This window comes from Drosophila subobscura, chromosome A (genome assembly GCF_008121235.1).
Source record: "Drosophila subobscura isolate 14011-0131.10 chromosome A, UCBerk_Dsub_1.0, whole genome shotgun sequence".
Classification (NCBI taxonomy): Eukaryota; Metazoa; Arthropoda; class Insecta; order Diptera; family Drosophilidae; genus Drosophila; species Drosophila subobscura.
This window is the reverse complement of record NC_048530.1, coordinates 22189248-22212479: the sequence shown is the minus strand read 5'-3', so window position 1 is coordinate 22212479 and position 23232 is coordinate 22189248. Positions and strand designations below refer to the sequence as shown.

General features: G+C 47.3%; 4 protein-coding genes across 7 annotated transcripts; 1 reads left to right on the top strand and 3 right to left on the bottom strand.

Annotated features, from left to right (window-relative positions):
* The first annotated feature begins 195 nt into the window (after positions 1–195).
* On the top strand, positions 196–5166 carry LOC117903736 (RNA-binding protein 1). Of its 4 annotated transcripts, none has more exons than XR_004649527.1 (3): positions 196–763; positions 1409–1823; positions 3979–4515. XR_004649527.1 is itself a non-coding variant. In XM_034816096.1 (3 exons), exons 1-2 carry the CDS (start codon positions 366–368, stop codon positions 4646–4648), a joined length of 486 nt encoding a protein of 161 aa, XP_034671987.1. In that variant the 5' UTR covers positions 208–365; the 3' UTR covers positions 4649–4686; positions 4717–5166. The 4 variants fall into 4 exon arrangements, 3 of the variants coding, with proteins under 3 accessions (XP_034671985.1, XP_034671987.1, XP_034671986.1); XM_034816096.1 differs by lacking the exons at positions 1409–1823; positions 3979–4515 and adding exons at positions 4561–4686; positions 4717–5166 and having other exon boundaries at positions 208–763; XM_034816094.1 differs by lacking the exon at positions 3979–4515 and having other exon boundaries at positions 1409–3619.
* Positions 5167–6619: 1453 nt separating this feature from the next.
* LOC117903735 (alanine aminotransferase 1) lies at positions 6620–14728 on the bottom strand. Its single transcript, XM_034816093.1, has 7 exons — positions 14572–14728; positions 11541–11859; positions 11309–11447; positions 8271–8360; positions 7936–8198; positions 7047–7870; positions 6620–6983 (listed from the first exon to the last, which is right to left on the bottom strand). The coding sequence occupies exons 2-7, from the start codon at positions 11849–11851 to the stop codon at positions 6835–6837; spliced, it is 1776 nt and encodes a 591-aa protein (XP_034671984.1). The 5' UTR covers positions 11852–11859; positions 14572–14728; the 3' UTR covers positions 6620–6834.
* Positions 14729–15038: 310 nt separating this feature from the next.
* Positions 15039–16731, bottom strand: LOC117895407 (doublesex and mab-3 related transcription factor 3). Its single transcript, XM_034803043.1, has 2 exons — positions 16022–16731; positions 15039–15371 (listed from the first exon to the last, which is right to left on the bottom strand). The coding sequence occupies exons 1-2, from the start codon at positions 16479–16481 to the stop codon at positions 15073–15075; spliced, it is 759 nt and encodes a 252-aa protein (XP_034658934.1). The 5' UTR covers positions 16482–16731; the 3' UTR covers positions 15039–15072.
* Positions 16732–16880: 149 nt separating this feature from the next.
* Positions 16881–21012, bottom strand: LOC117902974. Its single transcript, XM_034814639.1, has 5 exons — positions 20708–21012; positions 19438–20642; positions 19233–19377; positions 18831–19175; positions 16881–18775 (listed from the first exon to the last, which is right to left on the bottom strand). The coding sequence occupies exons 1-5, from the start codon at positions 20909–20911 to the stop codon at positions 18386–18388; spliced, it is 2289 nt and encodes a 762-aa protein (XP_034670530.1). The 5' UTR covers positions 20912–21012; the 3' UTR covers positions 16881–18385.
* Between the last annotated feature and the right edge of the window lie 2220 nt (positions 21013–23232).

Sequence of the window (23232 nt, the reverse complement as noted above, 5' to 3'; positions counted from 1 at the left end):
CGATTGGTCGCTAAAACTCTTGTTATAGTTGTATTAATTTTCAAATAGAATCACACAATTAATGCTGCATTTAATGTATTTTACAATCATATGTTGCTTAAATGTTAAATTTGGAGAGTATCGCAAAAAAAACGTCCATAGATCGATATCGCACTACCAGGGTAGCAATAGCGTACCTATCGGCTGGCAGCCATCTTTCTTTTCAATGGAAAATCATATCTGAAAAATTTTTTGCTGGGTGTGCCCGCAATTGCTGGAAAACGTACATTTTTAGCAACGCAATTGCTAAACTAATTGTGGAAAAAAAAGTAAAAGCATTAAGTATTTGTACGCCCGACGACACCTCACTTACACACATCGCCAAAATGCCACGGTACCGGGAATGGGACCTTGCCTGCAAAGTCTACGTGGGAAACCTGGGCTCATCTGCGTCCAAATACGAGATTGAGAACGCATTCAGCAAGTATGGACCCTTGCGCAACGTTTGGGTGGCCCGCAACCCGCCCGGTTTTGCCTTTGTGGAGTTCGAAGACCGACGAGATGCAGAGGACGCAACCCGTGGCCTGGACGGTACCCGTTGCTGTGGTACACGCATTCGCGTGGAAATGTCTTCTGGTCGGTCACGCGAAGGACGCGGTGGTGGCGGCGGCGGCGGTGGTGGTGGCGGAGGCGGTGGCGGTGGACCGCGTCGTGGTGCCCGAAGCGGTAGTGGAGGCGGTGGCGGCGGTGGTGCCCGTACTGGGGACGGCGGTGGACGATATAGGTGAGTCTCGGCAATAGGTTATGAAATTATTAATATTTTCGTTTCCATGTGTAGGTGCATACACACTCACACACACAGACACACGCGCACCCGCGCGCATGCAGATGTGCAGAATATTTATGGTGCCATCGAACCGTGCATGTGTGCGTGCGTGTGGTTGCGAAAAAATCGATTTGAGTATACATACACAAGAGAAAGAAAGAAAAAAAGAAAACAATGATTACATGTCCATGCCTGGTGCGCGCACAGTGGCGTCTGCACAGTGGGGAAACAGTCGCGGGCGCACAAGTTGTCCGAGGTGCCGCTGAGGGTCAGCCGTGCCGTCTGCGTCCAACGTCCTACGGGCCAAACAGGCAGATGCTGCTAGGCCGCCTCTTTTGCATGCAAAAAAATTTAACCTCATCCGCATCCGCATCGCTGTGCACCGATGCATCATACTGTTCTTATGCTTTTCACATTCATTTCGCACAGACTCGGCCTGGCCGAGGATGGGGTAGGGGGTTAGGTGAAGGGGGGAGTGGTTGAACAAAACCCAAAAAAAAACAAAACAAGAGAAAAGAAAATTATGTTGTGTTTTTGTAACTTGCAATGATAAAATGGAACGAATGGAGCCAGTTTTAATGTGGTTTCACAATCATTTTGCAGGATCAAGTCTTCTACTACTACAAGCACAACAACAACAACAACTACAACAATAAGAACAACAACAACAGCTACTACTACTAGAACTTCTACTACTCCTCTTCCTTCAACAAGAACTACTACTACAACAACAACCACCACCACCACCACCAGAACAAGTTCACGTCTCACAACTACTACAGCTCCTGCTCCTCCTCAGACACACATTTCACCACCACCAACTCCAACTCCAACAAGAACACCAACAATAGCATACACCACAACCAACAATTGCCAACTGCCAAGGCAATTGTGTTGTGGCCCTAGTATGATATTTGCCGATTTCTGCTACTTCAACAAGTTCGATATATTCCGTTGACAGCAACAATTGACGATTACTGCAACACTCAATATGCACACATGCTCCCTTCCACCACAAGCACACCAATGCCACCACAATCACCACCTACAGGATGGGATGGGATCCATGGGTGCAGTCAGTCCAGTCCAGTCCACACCATCATCAACAACAACCAACAACCAGAGGCCCATGGCTATGGCTATGGTTATGGCTACGGCTGCAGCAGCAACAGAAAACAGCAACAGCAATAACCAACAGCACACACACACCCACCCAACCACACACACACACATCAGTCATGGTTCATTTTTTTGTTTTTCTTTTGTTTCTTCTGATTTATGTTCTGTTGCAAGCAAATATTGTTGACTGCAGCGATCAGCGAGCGGCGCCGCATCGTGTTCATCTCTCACTCATCAGCAGCTACTGCTGCTACTTCTATTCCACCCAATAACTACACAAAGCCACACCAGAAGTAGCAGCAAGTGCGACAGCCAAAGAGCGCCACAGCCCCGCAACACTATTAATGCTCCAGGGAATCCATACGAAACCAAAGCCAAAGCAAACTCTAACAGAAACACACACGACACTCCAACCGAAACGAAACCCAGATACAGACACCAATCCAAACCAATCCAATCCAACCCCAATCCCAATTGCAATCGAATCCAGCCAACGCTTCATTCAGCCAACTTGCAACCAACTTGGTCCAACGTCAACGTTCTTAGGCCTCGACCACACTTCTCTGCAGAGCTTCAAGTCGAACGATTTGTCCCCAACCTCATCATCACCAAACAACCACCACATCATTTGCCATCTTCAGCGCAGCCTACCAGCAACAGCAACAACAACAGCTACAGCTACAACAACAGCTACTACTGCCACTACTACTACTACTACTATGTACTACTACTATTACAACAACAACAGCAATTCAACAACAACCATCAAAAGCAAACACCAACAAGACTTTAGTGCTGGCAATGGGGAATGGTCGATCCATTTATTTGCGATTGGGCCCCCCTACCCGTTGCTGGTTCTTGTTGGTGACCTTCCAGTAGTTGCACCTCTTCCTCTGCTCACCTCTGCTCAAAGTTCGATCGATCGATCAGCTCTCTTGAGGCTGCCTTCACGCTAATGCAATGCCAATGCCAATGCCAACCCTTCTTCAATCGCAGCAAGTATGAAACCAAGCAGAAGCGCAGCTTAGCCCCAAAAGCCAGCCACCACAACGACTGCAGCGAAGAAGCTAAATGTTTTGTCAAAACTATACTCGAACTAACAGCATTAACCAAAATCATCTATTCTGTTCCTTTATTTTTTAGTAACTCTCTCTCTCTTTCCTTTGTATTATTTTTTGTGGTTTCGTTTTCCGTTTCCTGTTCTTATGTTTGTTTCTGTTTTTGTTTTCTTTTTGATCGTTCTCCTCTTTTTATTTTTTGTGTCTTGCGATAAATGTTGTTCACGCTAATGGTCTCTGCTCTATATATCTGTATATATACAATGTGTGTGCATGCAAATACCCGATCGACTCAAAGCAAAACCTCTTCACCAACAATGCCAATGCCAACCAGCGCAAGCAAGCAATCCGATCAAAAGCAATCAATCAAGCTAGCACCAGGAGCGTGGCCCTCGTCGTCGTCGTCTCTGCTCATCTCGTCTCGTCCTGCTATGGTCTGGTCTGGTAACGACACGTCACGTCTCGTCTTGTATCACCATCTTAAGCAACTCGGATGGCGGCGTCTTCAGCTCAGCTACCACCACCACCGCCACCCATCATTCCTCCACAGTTGCCGCTTCTACTGATGCTGCTGCTTCCACTACTGCTTCTCCATTCAGCTCCGACCAACTTCTTCAGCTGCAGCCAGAAAAGGCGATCAAACAAGCAAAAAAAAACAAAGCAAACCAAAAAAGAAAGTACAGTCATCACCAAAAACAACACACCAAAAAAAACCACCACAGTACCACCAATCCACAACCACCACAGACACTTAATCAATCGAAATCAGAATATCAGTATCAGAATATCGTATCAACTGTCCTCTAACTACAACTACAACAACAACTCAACAACAACAACAACTACAACTCAACAACAACAACAGCTACTATTACTACAACTACAACTACAGTCTTCTCAGTCTGCTCTGCTCTGCTCTGCTCTGATCATCAACCAACCAAAATCAATCAAATCAATCAACCAACTAAGCAACCAACCAACCAACCAATCAACCAGTCAATCAACCACCAACCAACCAACCAACCACCACCACCACCAACTACTTATGTAAAGTCACACCACCACCAACGCTTTCGTAACCAACCGGGGCCCAAAAGTCTGCCACAGTCTGCCACAAAAGTCTGCCACCTCAACTCAAATCTCGACCACCTCAACCAAGCTGAAGAGCCAGCTCAGCTCCCAGCTCACAGCTCAGCTCAGCTCCAATCAACTCCGCTCAGCTCAGCTCTGCCTTCGTTCAGATCAGATCAGCTCAACCTCCAACTCCAACTCGACCTCGACCTCAACCTCAGCTCTGCTCAGCTCAACCCACAGTCCAGCCCAGCCCAGCCCAGCCCGACTCTGTTCAAGTTGTGTGTGTTGTTCGATCGAGACTCTACATTCTCAACTATCAACTATACCTACATATTAAGGAATTTGCTAATTATTACATTCATTTTCAGACAGCGACAAGTGCACGAAACTATTAATTTGTATTTCTCTCTCTCTCTCTCTCTTTCCTCTCTGTTTCTCCCACTCTTTCTCTCTCTCTCTCTGTCTATCTCTATCTGTGGTGCCCATATCCCCATCTAATTTCAGATCGAGGTCACCCAGAAGGTCGAGGACACGCAGTCGCAGCTTCTCAAGGGATCGTCGCAGCCGTTCCGACTCCCGGGATCGGCACTAGGAGGCAAACAGTACCGTTGCAGCAGATTAAACCTATACATATGTATATGTATATATATATATAAAGATATATATACTTACACAGTCTCACCACCCACCCCTCTCCCACACACCCACACACAGTCTCATAGCGATCGTAGAGAGCCACAGTTGTGGCCGAAGCAAATAGTTTTGAATATTGATTCACCAGCAGACCGACCAGCAGCAGGCAGCAGCTACGAAATTCCCTTAACCCTGGAGCAATGGTCATCCCCATGCGGATGTAAGTTTAAAGTAATTGTAAATTGTATCTATCAGTTTATCGAACGCCCCCCTAGGGGCGCTGATTAAGTATAACAAGTTTGATTGTAATATTAAGACCCACAACGTAGTTCCCTCCTGTCCTAAAACTCAAACCCCAGACGAATCGTGACCGACTGGTAAGGAGGGAGTGCAGTGCAGTACAGTACGGTACATATTGGCATATAGGATATTAAGCATATGTTAGATTCTAATCATCAGATCAGCATGCATCAGCAATAAACAACTACAACAACAACAACAACAGAAACAGAAACAGCACACGGACGAGAAGGACAATGAACAGAACAAGAAGATGCAAACAGAAAAGAACGAAAAGGTAAATGCGATTTAAGCTTCATGGACGCATTTTATTGTTTCTCTTTTTTTGTTATTGTTGTGTTGTTTATTTCAAAAATCTGTCGTAACTCAAAATGGCTACAATAAAAAGAAAAACAAATAAAACAAATTATGAAAATTAAAACGTGTTTTTAATATGCATTTATTCAAGGATTAACTATAAAATCAATGAGGAATAAGCTGTAATTTGCATGAAAATTCATACAAACAAATTGAAGCAAAATATGTACGATAATTTCATGCATGGGAATTTGGATAGGCAGCCAAACGACATCCCCAAGAGCTTACTCCACTAAAACCCACTCTATACAGTGGGTCTTCAACGTCCTTAACATATTCTCAAGGCCAGTGGGTGAAAGAAGAAAGCGCCAGACTCTGTTCGCCATGAAATAGAGCAGAATAGCAAGCTGTTCAGCTGCATCCATAACAACTCTGTTCCAGGCTTGTTGTGCCGCATCAACATACATACGTTCAGCTCCAATGAAGATATGGATGTAGACAACGCCACCCTCTGGGTATTAACATGCCGAGCAGCCATTAGAAACCATTAAAGCTGATGGCCATTCAAGTATTTCTTTTTAGCGGCTGTGAGACTTTTACGTTGAATTTCAAACTGTCTGCCATGACATTTACTTAAGCAATCCCTTATCTTGCAATACTTACAGCTAATTAGCTTCAAGTTTAGATATATATTCCAGCAGTTCCATTAAAGTTCCCAGTGAAAATGTAACAATTGTAATGTTTATATATTTCATATTTATGTTGTCTTTTAACAAATATTAATGACTTTCAAGGACATGGTACATAATATGTAAGTATTCGTGATCGAATCGGGGCATATACACATATGTACATATATGAACGAGTATGGATAAATATATACACATATGTGTAATGCAAAACAACTTTCCTATAGAACAATATCCGGAGCAGCTACGCTCGGCCAACGTCCAAGTAACAAATCACTTTTTGGCTCTAACAAAATTATTGTCACTCCCCTCAAATCACTTGGATTTGTTGCCATTCTCGCTTGCAGCATGCGCAAGAGCTTCAAATCATGGATCAAGGATCGGCACATCGCATATCTTTTCTGCACAAAATTCAACATTTTAGTTAACGACTAAACAGAGAGAGGATTATATAGCAGCTGCTAAAGAACCGAATGAGTCCACAGCTTGTGTGTAATTTCCAAGCAACAATGCAGTAAAACTGCTGTCAAATTGTTTTAATAAATCTTAAATGTTGTCTTAAACAAAGAAAAAGATTCATTTGCCGTGGATTCATGGAGCTCTTTGGTGTACAAATATTGAATGTTTCACATTTCACATTTATATTTATGTTTTATATTTGATATATAAAATAATATAGAGCAGAGGAAACAGAGAAAAGTCTATGGCAAATAATTATCAATTATGATAGTAACAAAAACAAAAAAAAAATAAACAGATAATCCTTAGCCGTGGGGGGGTGGGGCGTGATCAGACACTCTTAACACAGGCAGGCGGCAGGAGGAGGAAGGGTCTAGGGTAGGGCCAATGGGTGCGCCATCTACTTGTACTTCTTCATGAAATCAGCGTGGAATACACGGAACTTCTCCATCATCAGTTTCAGCTTGTCCGTCTGCGGCAGGATCGTGCTGCGGAAATGATAGGTGCCGGGCTTTTGCCCGAATCCGCTGCCAGGAACAATGCAAATGCCTATAAAAGCGACAGGGAAATGCGATTAGTTTGCTGTACAAGTCGATGCCGGACACAGCTTACCGCTCGTCTCGAGGAGCTCGAATGCGTAGAATGCATCGGGTGCCATGCCCTTGGCCTTGGCCGCCTCGATGGCCTTTGGTGGGATCTCGATCTGGGGAAACACGTACATGGCGCCCTGGACGGGGTTCACCTTGTAGCCCTCGAAGCTGCTAAGCGTCTTGTGTACAAGCTCTGCGCGCTCCTTAAGGGCCGCCAGGGTGGCGTTCTTCTCCTTCTGGAACAGCTCGTACGAGGGCTCGCCCTGCTTGGGTGGATTGACCAGAGCACTGACGGCCACCTGACCGGCGGTGGTACTGCACAGGGCAGCCGTTATCGACTTGGTGAGCATGGCCTTGACCTGGGGGCATAGGTTAACCACCTCCATGTAGCCGCCACGAATGCCGCACTCGCCGAGGAAACCCTTCGATGTGGACAGGAAGCTGACCAGCTCTTGGCTGCGGTACGGCTCACCCATCTCGTAGGCCACCTTCTTGAACGAGTAGAACTTGGAGCTCTTGTCGTAAACGTTGTCCTGGTACACCTCATCAGCGAGCAGAAGCAGCCCGTTGTCGTTGGCAAACTTGATGATTTCGACAATATTGTCGCGGGTGAGCACCTGGCCGGTGGGATTGCCCGGATTGATGACGACCAGAGCGCGTGGGTTGCACGTCTTCTTGGCCTCATCGAAGGAGCGCTGCAGCTCCTGGCGGCTTAGACTCCAGCCGGAATCCTCCTCCAGATAATAGTCGACCTTGTCCATGCCATATTCGGCAATGGTGGCAGAGTACAGTGGATACTGAGGAATGGGCACCATTACGCCGGGCTTCTTGCCTCCCACCTCAGCGCTAAAACACAAGCCAGAGGGATTGGATTAGACAAAGCTTTGAAAGGGAATACCCTCTCCACTTACTGGATCAGCGAGAGAATGCTCTTGATGCCGGGCGAGGCACCACCAGTCAGATAAATATTCTGCCAGTCGCTGGGCACTCCGCCGTCGCGCTTCTCTATATAATCGACCACCTGGCGACGCACCACCTCGAGGCCGGCGGAGTCCGTGTACGAGCCCACCGAGTGACCCTGGCAGTTGGCCAAAATGGCGCGGGCGCGCTTCTTCACATCCTCGGGATAGTCGGGCGAGTCCAGCAGGCGAGGCTCGAATGCCAAGGCCAACAGCTGTAACGAGCAAACAACAGATTAGATTTCCGGGAAGATCTCTCTCTCTCTCTCTCCAAGTGCGAGTCTCACCTGACGCAGAAACGTCACCGGCTGCTGTCCCATGGCATGGCAATCACCGATATTGGCCCGAATCACCTGGTCGAACGGCTTCTTTGCGCCCTGCAATCAAATTCAATCAAACGAAAGCGAAATTATAGTGGGTTTATTTTGCTGAATGGAAGTTGAGTGTTGGATGCGCCACGAGGCGTATCAAATGAGCTTTTAATTTGTGCTCTCTTTGCCATGCAAATTACATTCAATCAGCCCGTAATTGCACACGATTTGTGTTCTTCATTGCTTATTTATGGCACACGATTAGCAGGCGATGGACTAGCTAGCGATACTAATTAACGTTTCATCGAGTGCCTGTGGCTAATCGGGGGATATCTATGCGTCGTGCAAACAAAACCAAACAAATAAGGAGTACAGATAATGGCCTTGAAATAACATTAGCGTTTGTTCTATTTTGGATTCCAATCACATATTAGGGGTCAGGGGGACCTGCTACTTTGTATCGCCTTCCTCCGGCACAGCCCTTTTCCGTACTCTCTGGAATAAAGGGTGAGGCGGAATAATTTGCCAAGAAATTGTCAGCAATCTAACACACAATTTGCAGGGCACTTGCAGTGGCCTGCATTCATTAAAGCTGGCGGTGGCCTGGGTTACAATGCTCCGCTCGACTGGGCAATTTACCACACAATTGACGGGTGCGGGGAGGCTGGTTTCAAATGGGTGGCCGACCAAGTAATGGATATGTAAAATGCAGGGCCCCCTTGTGGCGCGTTGGCGTTGCTGTTTTGTCGTTTACGTCATCCCGCAGTACATGTCAGTGTAAATATTGAATATAATTGAGGAATTCGCAGCACATCACGGACTGAGACGGCCATCCAAGGGAGCGCTCTACATTTCTCCACAATTCACAAACCGCAAACATTCGCACAGTGTAAACGTACTCAACAGATCTGGGGCCACCACCTTATCGAACCATATTTTCGTTTTCAATTTCGTTAAATGGCTGATAAAGAGCAGGTGTTGCCAAGTCGCCAGAGTTCATTGTAGATTACATAAATACTGTATAATATTTGTTGCGGGGGGCTAAATGGTACCTAGTATATGTATATTGTGTTTACCTAAAACCTTATTTATCCCACAGTTTCCCATCTGCAGTCTCCCCTCTCTCTATCTCTACTCTCCACTCTCCGCTCTCCACTTTAAAACGTATTCCATCAATCAATTTGCACTTTAGTGTAGCTGTAAACAAACTTTTTGGTTCCAAGTGCTATATAATTGATAAGTATATGGCAGGTATGTATTTATATACGGTATATGGCACAAGGTAGAGTCGTATAATCATACCGGAGAGCTCGCCCAATCGGCGATCTTATCGCTCTAAGCGAGCCATAACAATAATAATATGTAATAACAATTTGCCGAATGTCAAATGGAAGTGAAAACAACTGTGAAAGCTAACTACTTCCATAGCAGACATTACGAATATTGGATACCCAATACCTTGACTATTTTCTTGTATGATTCATTCTTCAACGAGATGGTAATACGTGGAAATAATTATATTAAAATATTTTCTAGAGGCATAAGCTAATGCAGTTCGAATATACCCTCGTTAGCTATGCGGCACAGGGTATTATGAACTTGGCATAGGGTAAAGGGAGATCCCATCCATCACATAATCCACTCAATGCATTCAAGAAGCCCCAACGAAGAAGCATAAGTAATATAAAATGATAAGAATGTCTCTGCCTTGGGCCACGACGCCACGGGGTTTTGGCAAATGGCCAAAACGTTCTGCTTCATCCTGTTAGCTGTGCCACAGGCCGAAAGGAATTTGATAGAAGCACAAAGAACAAACAAACCAGAGCAAAAACGAAACGAATCAGTCAGGCGTATAAGGAAATCAATCGCAGCGGGGGCGGATCAGGGGGGGAACGTGAACAAGCTGTCAGCGGCATTAAAATACAAATTGTGAAAAGTCAGCGCGGGACAAACAATGGATCTGATACACATTCGCATAAGCGTAGAAGTAAATATGTATGTTTATGTGTACTCAATGTATGCATGTGTATGTATGTTGTGGGTCAATGTGCGCCGTCGCTTGGGCATATTTCGAAGAGAATTCTGCTTGAAATATCCAAAACAAACGGTAAAAGTGTACAAAGAGAATGGTGTAGCAGGAGAGAAGTATATGTGTGTACATATGTATGGGACATAAAACGCACACACACATATACTGTCATAGCTTATGCGCATGTTTTGTCTCTGTTTTGATTGTTGACGTTCTTTTCGCACTGATAACAGCATCCCTTCCCCGCCCACGCACACTCTTGGCTTGTTATGTAAGCTCAACTCAAGGGAGTTGAAGGTCGCATGAAGCCTGCCCCTAATTGAAAGCTGCAAAATGTAATTAACAATAATTAAAAACTTCCCAAACCTTGTGTAACACAAACTACACACAAACGCAACTTGAGCTGAAAGCAAAAGCGGGGATTAGGCAAGCTCTTTTTCGGCAATCATTCATGCTAGAAAGTAAAGTCTTTGTTCAAATATGAAACGATATCATTTTTGTTTCGCTTTGTATGTCTTCTTATCCCACTTCAAAGTTCATTATAATTTTCGGGTATACTTTTATCACCCATAAAGCATATCTCTTTGAGATAAAGTACATTTAGTCACGGAATTTACCAAGTTGGGGCTCACTTTGAAGTAGTCTCGAACTGAAAAAGTCACATCCTCATTTCGAATTTCGATGAATGAACCCCCTCTAACAGGTGGCCGCAATGCAGTTGGCTGCAACAGTCAGTGAATGATTTGGCACCGAATTCTCGCCCGCTGAAGCGTAACGAAAAGGGCGGCAGAGCGAACACTTAAATTCACTACTACACCAACACTTTGGATATACACACATACATATGTAAATATAAATGTATAGCGTGCTTAGACAATAAATGCGGGCTTTTGACGGCCATTAAATTGGAAGACACGACACGGCGCACTTAACGTGGCGGTGTTCAATTATACACGCTGCCAGGCGCCTAACCCAGCTCACTCACCTTTTCAAGCTCCTTTTCGATTTCACCGGCTCGTATCACCAGAGGGCCACGCACAGCATACTCCATGGTGATGAAGTTCGGATTGATGTTCTCCAGTTGCAGACATTTCGCTGGCATGTTGGTGCTTGTTGAGAACGAACTAAGGAGGTGGAGTGCAATATTTTCACTTTGTTATTAAAATGTATTTCACTTCTTGGACACGGCCTAAAGCAGAAGAAGACGACCAACTAACCGACGGGCGTCAAACGGTGAATGTCTACCCCCAAAAGCTTCGGATTGAATGCGGCTGCGGTGCGACGTCGCTGTCGTAGTAGTCACGCTTGGCGCTGCTGCTGCTGGCTCTGCCGACGCTGCTGTTGCGGATTTTTGAACGCTATGTATAAACGACTTCCAGCGACGAATGACGACACTGGGCGTCAATTTGGATTGTTGCTGCTGCTGTGGATAGGGCTGTCGAAGTGGCAAGGCGGCGGCGGCCCTGCCAGACATAGTGGCTGCCGCACGTTGCATGGCGCTGGGTTTGTTTATTAGCAGACGGCTCATTCTTTTCTCTGAAATTTAATGTAAATAAGTTATGTTAAATATATATCGATATATCGATGTATTGATGTGAAATATATTTATTATTTCTATTGTATTTCTCGGAGGAACACAGAACACACGCATACTGTGAAAGGGTGCGTTTGTATAAGAGTATAACACACTCGTACAATGTATAAGAGTCGGTTTGCCGGTTCTCTTGCTCTGTTATCGGCAAAAGCGGCGGCTCAATAAAATTGCTTGCGTATCAATATAAAATAAGTAGATTATATATTTATTGGGCGTGTGTCTAATATATGTATGTGTGCTAAGTCCGAGGTTTATATAATTTTGCGATATAACACGCTCATTACAAGCGCAGTTAACAGTTCAGTTAAATTTGCCGCTGGCAGCGCATATGCACATTTAGCGGAGAAACGAACCACCAGCTGACAGCTGCATTCGAGCGCGCAACTGAAATTCAAATTTGAATCTGTTTCTTATCGCATTTTTGTAATCGTAAGTCCATTATTACTGTGGAGCAGGCCTCATTTGGGGTGTACAAGAGCTTATATTTGCACAAATTCAAACTGAATTCCGGTTGCTGCTCCACTCGTACATACGCTCCCCTAATCAGTAGCACGAACTTTTGACTTTGAGCCTGAGCGGGGGTACGCTTATCAGTGACGTCCCCAGTCCAAGCTTTGTACATGGACCCGATTCCTACAGATTCTTCACATTTCATCAAATTTGCACTTTGAAACGGCACTTACGTAACTGCAAGCTGGCAAAAAGTAAAAGCAAGCAAAAAGCAGACAAAGAATCATTAAAAAAACATGACAATGGCCAGAAGCCGTATGGCCAAATATTGTTGGTGTAGAATGTTTTTAAATGTGGCACGGCACGGCACAAATAAAGCGTCAATCAGCCACCCCAGCAAATGTTTTGCCTTCGCGAAAGCGAATTTCTAGAAATTGTGTGCCATGCCATACCTACTATATGCCAGTATATGGCACAAAGCATATGTATAAGAGTGTACTGTGTAGCTGTTTTCTTTAGGGAACAAGCCCCGAAGCCGGCTAAACTGAAGCTCAGAACTCGTTTTTGCCCATTGTCCAGCTCTCGCACACGTTTCGTTTCATTTGGTTCGGGTGAAGATTCTGTTTTGAGGAACGGAACGCAACGCACTTGAAACCGGTTGGGGTTTGATGGGAGCACAGCGTAGCCAAAAAGTGGGCTTGCTTATGCAAATTTGTATATATAAATGGTACATATGTAACCTGATCAGCCAGCTAAAGGGGATACTGACTAAGCAAAACTCAGGGAAAGCTCTCAAAGCGTTCGCTTGGAACAGGAACACAGGCAGAAGGAGCACTTAAAGTTGCCAATAAATGGATGAGCTACAGTGGAGCTACGGCATGGAAAACAGAATGTAATTTCGCTGCTATTTGCAGATACTATTGGATCTCTTCAGGCAGCTACCCGTAGGGGATGCAAATAGTCTTTTTTATTTTCTTTGTGTTTGATTTTTGATTTGTTTTTGGCACACCTCACACTTATGCAATGATGTTCCAAAAAAATATTTGTGGACTTTGATGCAGTGACAGGCCACTGTGTCTCACACGCACGCACACACACACACACACACTCCCGCAATCTCTCTGGGAATTTAGAATGTGCACAAACTTAATATCAAGACTGGATAAGATAGGCCAGATAACAACTGAAACTAATTAGAACTCTATACTAATCCAAGGCGAGAGTGGAGCAGTGGAGTGGGTCTCAAGTTGATTGAAATGCTAGAGCAGAAGGTGAAGGGCAGAGGCTTCTGCTAATTGCTTGCCTAAACAGCTGTTGACGCCTCACGCACTCACTACACACACACACACACAGGCACAAAAGAAGAAGACAGAGAGACACAAAAACACACAATGAATAGGAGGGGAAGCAACAATTTTTGGCTCTTCGCAGTCGTGCAGGGTGTAATACAATTATGTGGAGACTTATTGTCGGTCTTCTAGTCACACATCAACTCGCGCTTTCGCTCCTTCAGGCACTTCCAAAACAATTTGAGACACTCGTGGGAGAATTCATTCTGGAAATGCCGCTTCCACCTGATAATTGACACACTTTCGCAAAACGAGCACGCAAATCAATTAGAGGGCGTCACGCAAAACGCTAAACGGTGTACCGTTAGGCAGTAAACAAAACCACAGTTGGGCGGAAATTGGCGACAATTGAGTGTGCCTCAAATCACTTTCACTAAACAACGTCGCGCTGCGGTGGCGGGGCACGTTTCTTGGCCCAATAAGAATTTTTGTCCCGCCTCTGTGTGTGTGTGTGTGTGTCCGTGTCCGTGCTCGTGTGTATGTAGTTCAAGAGCAATGCGTCCGTCTGTCAGCCTCCAAGTTGGCAGAGCTCGATCGATTTTTCTTTGCCGAAATGCAACTTTTCTTTTTCCTCCTCAACTCACCTTGATGAAGGGGTTGGGGGGTGGGCTTGTTGTTTATTGTCGCCTCTCCCGATTATCTAATGATCCCAAAACGTTGCGGTAGCGGCTGCAAACTGCTCTGTTGGGACGGACACACAAGATTGACCGTCAAAAAAAATCACACACACGAACACAGCGAACATACAACAAATGTGGAAAACTTAAACTTATTAATAAACTTATCTACACCATCCCAATATGTACTACATACATAATAACTATTAGGCTTTGCTTGTGTGCGTGTTGGTCGTACCTGGCGCGCGCTCGCGTTTGTGTGAGTGTGTTTATGCTCGGCAGAATATGTGTGTCCAATAAGAAAATCAAAGCTTGGCCGTTCTGCCTCTCGCTCCAATTCCGCTAAAGCAACTGAAACTGTCCCGTCCCGGTTCTGCGGCGTCTTACTCGACAATTATTTAGACAACGCGTGTACAGCGGTTAGTTGTTGTTATTTTATTGTTGTTATTCTTGTGATTGCTGTTGTTGCATTTATACTTATTGGCCCAGTGCGAAAGTTTTCAAGTGCGCCAAGCGATATATTTGAACAAAATACCGATTGCACAGAGCAAAGCAACGCTGCGTGGTCTGGGTTGGCAGCGCCGCGTTCTCTGTGCTTGGCTGCGCTCCGTTATCGCAATTCAAAAAATAAGGCGCGCAGTTTTAATTCATTTGTTTTATTTCCTAAGAAACTTAGTTATAATCAAAAAAATGTTTATTCTTAACTAATGTATATGTACAGAGGTGTGGCGAATTCTGGCTACGTGCTAATGCCCATTATGGACTCAATGGAAAAACTCAACTTGGGCTTCTTCGCTGTGGCGTGTGCGGGCGGCGTGGGTGTCGTGTTGGCAGTGATTGGAGCTTTGACTATGAATGGCGGCCCCATTTGATGCATGCCAGCAGCGGCAGCAGCAGCAGCGGCGGCAGCGGCATAGAGGGCGTTACCGCCCAGCGTCGCCTCCATGGCGTAGTTGAGTTCCGGATCAGCGAACGCTCGTCGCTTGCGCATTCGCTCCATCAGCGGCGAGCTGAACGTGGGAAATCTTTGCTTGTACTCTGCAAAAGACAAACAAAAGAAGGAGACTCGAATAAGTAACGGTACTGTGTGTGTGTGTGTGTGTGTGTGTGGGGGGCGTTATCAGTGGCGGACAGAGTACAAATTGCCGTAATTCGTTCAGCCGAGGGTGGTAATATGAGCGTCGGCCCTCGGCCCAGACAGACCCTGCTCGGTCCAGACAGTCTGGCACCAAAATTGGTAGATTCTGCAGAAACCAGATGGAGGACAGGACAAGCAGACAGAGAAGATCACAAAGTGAAGTCATTTGTTGGCTGTTGCCACATTGTGTTTCTGTCTCAAGAGGTTTTTCCGTTTTGGTCGCGTATCCACTTACAGCATGCACAGCGGACAGACAGGCGGACGGACGGACGGACGGACGGACGGACTGTCCGTTCGCTCAAGTGATTGGAAATGTGCGTACGTAGACACATTTCGTGGCATCCAATTTCCATTTGTTTCTCTTTTCGAGTTTTAATCACTTGCTGTTGCTGTTGCTCTTGGCTGTTGCTGTTGTCATTGTTGTTGCAGCGAATCAGTCATTTCCTGTGCCCCCGATGGCGTTGGAGGATGCTGAGGATCTCCAATTACGCATCGCCGAGCCAGACAGTCTGGCACCGCATGGCACAGGGGACTGGGATCTCTTACTAACCTTCCATGGCTGCTGTGATGTGCAACGTGGACTGTTGCAGGTTGCGCAGTCGCTGCTTGTAGATCCTTTTCTGTGCAATCAGCGCCTGGCGCGTGGCTGATGAGGATGAGGATGTAGACACTGAGGCCACTGCTGTAGCTGGAGCTGGTGGTGGCGACGTTGACGTCAAGGACTCCTCTCCCTCGCTGCTGGATGCTGCGGCTGCGGCTGTGGCTGCGGCTGTATGCGATGTCTGGGCGGATGCCTCCAGCGCCTCCATTGTCTGCTGACGTCGCAGTGCCACCTGGGCGGCCATCACCCGCTGGCGATCGACGACCAGCTGGCAGTTGGGGCAGCAGCACTCGCGCCAGCGGCACAGCTTCTTGTGGCCCTTGACGCACGAGATGACGCCATGGTTGCGGCAGCGAGCGCATTTGGGTGTGCGCAGGAGGCGGCGTTCCTTCAGCGTTATTTGGCTCATCCTTGCTGACACGTTCGCGGCTGACGATCGACTGAAAGGATCGCGGGCGAGCGACAAACATTTAAGACATTCAACGACGGCAGCGACCGCAACTACTTGACTACCAGAATCGACTCCTCCGTGGCTGCAGACAGACAGTCTGCTCGGGCAGCGTCAAGTGGTCTGGTGTGGCCCTGCCATTGGCTGCTAATCGCTGCGACTAAAAATAGACGCTCCAATGGCGGCACAGATGTCTCGCATCAGGCATCAGTTCTTGTATCTCCACAGACATCTGTGTTTGGACAAAGTCGCTCGACAAATTGCATATTGATTTGCCACAATCCCATCCGCAGGCTACGATCCCCAAATGTATCATAAATCTATGATTCAATTCTCGGTTTATTTTTGGTATTCGTATAACAATTTGTAGCATTCATTATCTTATATATTTGCCCCTCTATATGCATGTATATAATTCTACTATTTATATGTAAATACAAATGTCAACACGGATTTCAACTAGTTTTTCTTTTAGCAAACAATCAAAAAAAAGTTCTCTTTATATTCGGACTCGTCAGTTAATTGCGAGTTATATATGTTTGTCTGTGTGTGTGTATATTTATGTTGTTTAATTTGGGGTACAGGACACGCCCTTAAATGCTCTCTTCGTATATTTGTGATTTGATTTTTGTTCGATCACTTGGTAATGGAATTTTGCCGACTTAATGCGCCTTTCAAATCAAATCGATTGTCGAATTGTATCACTCAAGGAATGATAAATATATTCATGAATAAATGAGGAATTAGCGCTGATCATTGAGCACTGCTTTCATTTGATTTTGTTGAACCCAAACCCAATCCAATGCTGATCAATAATTCCATTCATTGAGTGTTTATAATGCCGGGAGTGTCTGCATATCTCTGTGATTTCTGTAGTTTTTTGATGCGTTTTTGAAGCCTCAGCCTGGGTGGAAGGAGTTCAACTAAAAGTGGGACAGTGAGTGAGATTTTGAGTTGTGTTTGGGGACCGACAGGACCTGTCTTTGATTATTGTTTTGATTGTACACAATTGTAAATGCTTGCAAAGTTATTGTCCTCGACTCTAAATGGAAATCTGTCCACAAATGATTATAATTATAATTTCAGAACTAAATCTAAAATGGCAGAACATAAAGTGCACAAATCACATGCGAAATTGTTGCTAATTTTGTTCGTTTTTCGTTTCTTTATGAGTTTCTGCTAAGGTTTCTCTGTCGCTCTGTCATCATATCACAATGCTTAAGGGGATTGAACGCTGCTCGATTGAGTTACAAATTTCAACAACAATTGATTGCCAACTGACGATCGCAGATCTATCTAACTATCTATGGAGTTGTACGCGTAAATGCATACAAATAACAGGCTCGCGCACGGGCATTTCCCCACGCGCTGCATGCCGACAATGAACGCAAATCTCAACAAGTGCTGGGGCTGGAGGACTGACTCACTGACTCTAGATAGTCGTACCATAAATCTTACATTCGAGTAACAATTAGTGCGTAGACAGTGTGTTAATATGTATAACTAGTTAATAGGCTCTGTTTGTCCTTTGGTGCGGGTCTAGGATTAGATTAAACTCTCTCTCTTTATGTGTTAATAATACTTTCAGTAAATTTGATTTCAGCCCTAAGCTAAGACTGGGGAGGGAGCGGGCAGGGTGTGGGATAAGCAGTAGAAAAGTAAGAAAGTTATTAAATGCAATTTAGAGGCTCTCCATCGTTGCCGTCTCTTTCGTTTGCCAAACAAGTTGGATGGGGGAGGAGGCACTGGCACTGGGACTGGCACTGGGACTGGGACTGGGACTGGGAGAAGGGTTTCTCTTTTCCAACTAAATACGCTAAATTTGATGGCTCATCGAGCGAGCGAGCGAGATCTGAGACGCCGCCTTAAACGATGCTGTTCCGCTTGGCGCTGGCCCGTTGCAGTGTGCTCTGCATGGCGGCCACCACAGCCTCGGCGCCGCCCGTAAAAATTGGCTGATTGACGGCCCGACGCAGGACATGCCACATGGCAACAGGTTTACGCAGCGACGAGAGCATCTGATGCCAGTGCCGCAGTCCCTTGCCCACCGCACAGCTGCCGGTAATGACATGGCCCAGCGGCAGTATGCCGCCCTCATTGGTCACGCCGAACACCGTGAGACGCAACTGGGCCGTTGTCAGATTCTGCGGCGGCACACTGAATATCATCGACTCATTGAAGATGGGACAGCGATCCTTGCGCTTCAGCGATGTGCGCTTCTTCAGCACCTTCTTGTCGTTGTTCATCAGGTAAACCTGCAAGCAAAAAGGGTTGTTGGGTGCCACAAGGACTGCTCCACCCCAGGCTTACCTTCACGAACACATTCTGCACAATGTCCGGGCTGGACTGCTCCACGTCCAGCTTCAGATTGCGCGCTTTGACCACCACAATGGTCAGCCGCTCGGCCGTGGGTAGGTAACTCAGCGAGAACATAAGCTCGCCCCAGCGCGCGTTGCACTTCCGCGAGTCCGAGAGCGGTATCCAGGTGGTGATGGGGCGTGGCAGCTCGCCAATCTCCATCTCCGCTTCCCCAATCAGCGTGTGAGCCGGTCCGTTGTGGTACAAATGGAACCAGAGTGAGTGCCGCACCTGTTTCTTCTGCAGCCAAAAGCTGAAGCTCTCATTGTAGCTGGGCGTCAGCGTGGAGTCGACCACCTGGAGGCACAAATTGTCGTGTGGGCAGCTCCAGAAACAGCCATGAAATGTACTCACTTTGGTCTGCATGGCGCCAGGATGATCGGGCACCAGATAGATCCGCACAAACGTATCCAACGACTCCACACTGAAGGGACAAATGAGACCCTTGGCCTCCAGCACGCTCACAGTCAGCTCCATGCCCTCGCTGCTGATGCTGTTCCTGCAGAGAATTCCAGAATGAATCTGAAGGGAACTCATCGGAGCCTCATCTTGCGCTTACTTGTCATAGTGCAGGCCAATGCATAGATATCCAGTGATCTGGGTGTAGGGTTGATCCAGCTGATCCAGGAAGAGGGTGGAGTCCGAGTTGACCGAATCGCAGGAGATGGCATGCTCCAGATTGATGCCCTCCAGCGATCCCGCAGCCGAGCCCGTGTCCAGCGACACTTGCGAGCTGTTGCGCCTGCCCAGGCCCAGGCTGAGTGTCGACTCCTGTCGCATCAGAGAGCGACCAAAGCTCCAAGTGCCATTGCCATTGCCATTGCCATTGCCGTTGGCCTGGCTGTGGCCGTTCACCAGTGGACCGTTCATGCCCAACTTGCGGAAGAGATAGTCCTCGGAGATGGTTTTCTGCAGCATGTGTGGCCCCTTGACGCGCTGCCCCAGACCCGTGAAGGGATTCGTTGTGTTGTGGAACTTCAGCAGCCGACTGGAGAGGCTCTGCGACTCCACGAAGGGATTCCCATTGTGCGGTGCCGCAGCTGCCGCAGGATTTGCAGTTGGAGTTGGAGTAGAAGGCGCTGCTGGAGCTTCTGTGGGGCCTGGCTGCACGTGCTCAACGGACTCGCAGAGGAAGGGATTTGTGCTAGAGTTGCGGCGCTTTAATGCCGGTGTGCGCCTCTCCACCTCCACCACAACCTGGGGCTCCACCTGCGCCACCAATTGGCCTGCACCAGCTGCACTCTGCTCACCGCTCCGGTTGATGCCCTGCTGCAGGGACACCTGACGCTTGGCAATTGGACGCGGAATGGCGGTGGACGACAGGTTCACAGAGGCGGAGGTGGTGAGTCGCGGTGGCGGCGGTGCCTCCAGTGGCTGCGGCACCACAGTTCGGAGCGGTGAGCGCAGACAGGAGCGGCGATCCAGCAGCTCCGGCTCGTCGGCTGTGGGCGAGGCCAGCTCGTTGACTTGGCTAAAGGAAAACGTGACGGTCTTGCTGCTGGGTCCGGCGCTATTGGGTGCCGGTGCCGGTCGCAGCGGTTGCGGCGGAATGCCAACATCCCCCTGGGGCAGGTTCCACAGCGGCGTGGTGGCCTCCAATGTGGAGGAGGCGCCACCAGTGCCCGTGCCCCCGCCACCACCACCACCTGCCCCGCCATTCAGCAAGAGCAGATGCTGGGAGCGATTGTGATCATCCTTGTCGATGGTGTCGAAGCGCTTGAAGCTGCCGCTGGTGCTCAGCAGGAACTCCGAGCCGGATTGGATCTGTGGTGAGCATTGGACGGAAAATCGATAACATTCATGGGCATGGGAAGCGGGAACAAACTTACACTGGCCATGTAGCCATTGCCATGGAAGAGCTTGTGCGTGTGATTGGAGAGGCCGATCTTCTCCTCCTTGCTGGACCGCATGCGCATCCAGCTGGCCGCCCGGTGCCCCAGGCAGTGGCAGGCAAACAGCAGGCCCATGACCAGCACCAGGAGCAGCAGAGCCAGGCTGGTGAAGGTCATTGTCAGGGACGGCACCCTATCCATGGCTATTGGCTCTCTCTCTCTCTCTCTCTGCCCTTCTGCTCGGATGGATATCCTCTACCAGTCGCTGGTCATTTCCTGAGCTACCTGCAAAATGGAAATGAGTCAGCGGGGGAGGGCGGGAAGCTTCCCTTGCAGGTTTCATCAACATACAAAATAGAAACGAAAATAAAACCCAAATGTTTTCATTGGAAAATGATGTGTGGAAGGGGTTGGGCATGAGGTGTGCATGGGTACAAATAGTGAAAACACTTTCATCTCGCATCGCTTTACAGTCGACGATTTGCCTCATCAACGATGAGATGAGATGTGGATGATGTGGAGGCGTGGACAGGTGCTCGTGCTCTGGTTCTCAATCTCAAAAATTGACAGTTTTTTCAATTGAATTTGTAACCGAAGACGCAGGCATTGCCACATCAAAGCGAAGCGTCGAAAGAGGTGTCAAGAGGGAGGGGGGCGGGCGGGCTGGTCGCTGACAATGGATCACTGTCGCTTGGCAGCAGCTTGCCTGCCGGGAGGGCGGCTCTCCCACACTTAGAACTCTCTCTCTCTCTCTCTCTCTCTCTTGCTATCGTTGTCACCAGCCAAAAGGCAGCAGGCAGAGGCACTCAAAGAGTTTAGGCAACGGGACTTAGGCGGATTATTGAACGAGAGAGTGTCGGATGGGAGAAGGCAGAATGGGGGGGAGAAGCAAACACTGACAATGCATTGCACTCATCCCAGCTCTCTCTGCCTTTCTCACTCTCACTTGCTCTGCCTGTCTGTCTCTTTTCTTGTTTCAGCTGACGCTGCCAGGCACTCAACGGGATTTAAGTAACAGGACTTGAATGGGGATTATTTCTACGGTCGAATTAAATTGCTTTTAGCTGAGCTGCGAAGTGAATGGTTCATTAAAACGTTGAATTAAGCCCTCGTATATAATCAATTTATGCACATCCCCCCACCACCTTCCGCTTCCATGCACTGTTCAGTTCATTGAGCTTCAGTTTAATTATTCCCGGGCATAAATGCATTATACATATATACTACATAGCCCACAGCTTAGAGAAAGTCGTTCTGTGCATACCCTGTATGTATTTCGCATTGTGCGGATTAGAGAGAGAGAGTCGGCGTGTCCTTTCGCTGTGTGGACACTTTTTGCAGGAGAATCCACTGCCTGCAGGTTTATCTATCACAAATACACACGACAAAATGTTGTATCCCCCATTCATGCCAGCATAGACACTGCCCACGCAGCCTCTTGTTTCAAGGCGTAGGGTCGCCTCTTGCATACTCTGTACAGACCGTCCTCTATGGTGGAACAGCAGAACTTGCGCTGCCTTCGGCTCCATCTACCCCCGACTACCCTCTAATTAACGGGTGTAATAATCGGTTAATCAGCCTCTCTCAATCTTCCGCTCTCCCACACACACACACACACATACCCTGGGTGACAGAGCAGCCCACTTATCTGGTCACATATCATACAACTGCTATTACTACGGCGCCAGCAGTAGCTTAGAAGAACTTTTGCAGCAATGGAGGTACAGAGAGGCAGGCAGGCAGCCAGCATCAGCACAGTGCCACTTTTCATTAACCTACTGCGAGGTCATTCCACTGGCTCTGTCTTTTGTTGGCGCTCCAATGCGACAGTATGCAGCAGCCCAGTCTGTGTGCACATGTGCATATTTGTTACATACAAATATGTATTTATGTATGTACGTGTGTATGTATTATCGCATATGCAGGCCTGAAAGTGTCACCGCATAAGCCAATAAGCGAATATGAGGAAGAGGAAGAAGATGTGGAGTGCTGCCGGCTAGTGACCTCTTTTTCGCGGCTTCTCTGCTTCACTGCTGCCGCACCAAAAATGGGACACTGTGGCGACCAGACCGTTGGACGCACAACAAAGGCACCAACGAAAACAAAAACGAACTCTAGTCACGTCAGAAGACAACTGTAAACGGTCTCTCTATCCTCCCTATCCTCCCTCTCCCGTGGATAGAACCTTCCTTCGCTACTCATCTTTCTGCCGCCGCCTCCCCTCCTTTAGTTGCGTCTGTCCATTCCATTCCCTTTTTCAGCGGAGAATGTTGAAAACAAAAGAGAAAGGAAATCAGAAATGTTTTTTATGGTGAAATGAAGAGTGAAAAGCAAACGAAAGTCAAAGTAATCAAAAAGTGGTAGAGCCCGAGGTTTGGGCAGAGGTAAAGCCAGCGGCAGATGAATGGGTGCCGTGCCGGCAGAGAAAAAGTACAGGCCAGAACTTAAATCAGCGAAAAGGCAGCGAAAGAATTGCTGGCAGAGAAGGAAAGCAGAGGCAGAGGCATCGGAATCGGAATCGG

Bases quoted from the DNA above. Each gene is read 5' to 3' on its own strand.
- LOC117903735 (XM_034816093.1), bottom strand. From the start codon at position 11,851: ATGAGCCGTCTGCTAATAAACAAACCCAGCGCCATGCAACGTGCGGCA. The intron at 8,361-11,308 runs GTGAGTGAGCTG...ATTTGATTGCAG, and splicing joins TCGAAAAGGAGCTTGAAAAG to GGCGCAAAGAAGCCGTTCGA. The intron at 7,871-7,935 runs GTAAGTGGAGAG...CTTGTGTTTTAG, and splicing joins AGCATTCTCTCGCTGATCCA to CGCTGAGGTGGGAGGCAAGA.
- LOC117903736 (XM_034816094.1), top strand. From the start codon at position 366: ATGCCACGGTACCGGGAATGGGACCTTGCCTGCAAAGTCTACGTGGGA. The intron at 764-1,408 runs GTGAGTCTCGGC...ATCATTTTGCAG, and splicing joins GACGGCGGTGGACGATATAG to GATCAAGTCTTCTACTACTA.
- LOC117895407 (XM_034803043.1), bottom strand. From the start codon at position 16,481: ATGAGCCAAATAACGCTGAAGGAACGCCGCCTCCTGCGCACACCCAAA. The intron at 15,372-16,021 runs GTTAGTAAGAGA...TGTCTTTTGCAG, and splicing joins CATCACAGCAGCCATGGAAG to AGTACAAGCAAAGATTTCCC.
- LOC117902974 (XM_034814639.1), bottom strand. From the start codon at position 20,911: ATGGATAGGGTGCCGTCCCTGACAATGACCTTCACCAGCCTGGCTCTG. The intron at 20,643-20,707 runs GTAAGTTTGTTC...TGCTCACCACAG, and splicing joins GCAATGGCTACATGGCCAGT to ATCCAATCCGGCTCGGAGTT. The intron at 19,378-19,437 runs GTAAGCGCAAGA...AATTCTCTGCAG, and splicing joins ATTGGCCTGCACTATGACAA to GAACAGCATCAGCAGCGAGG.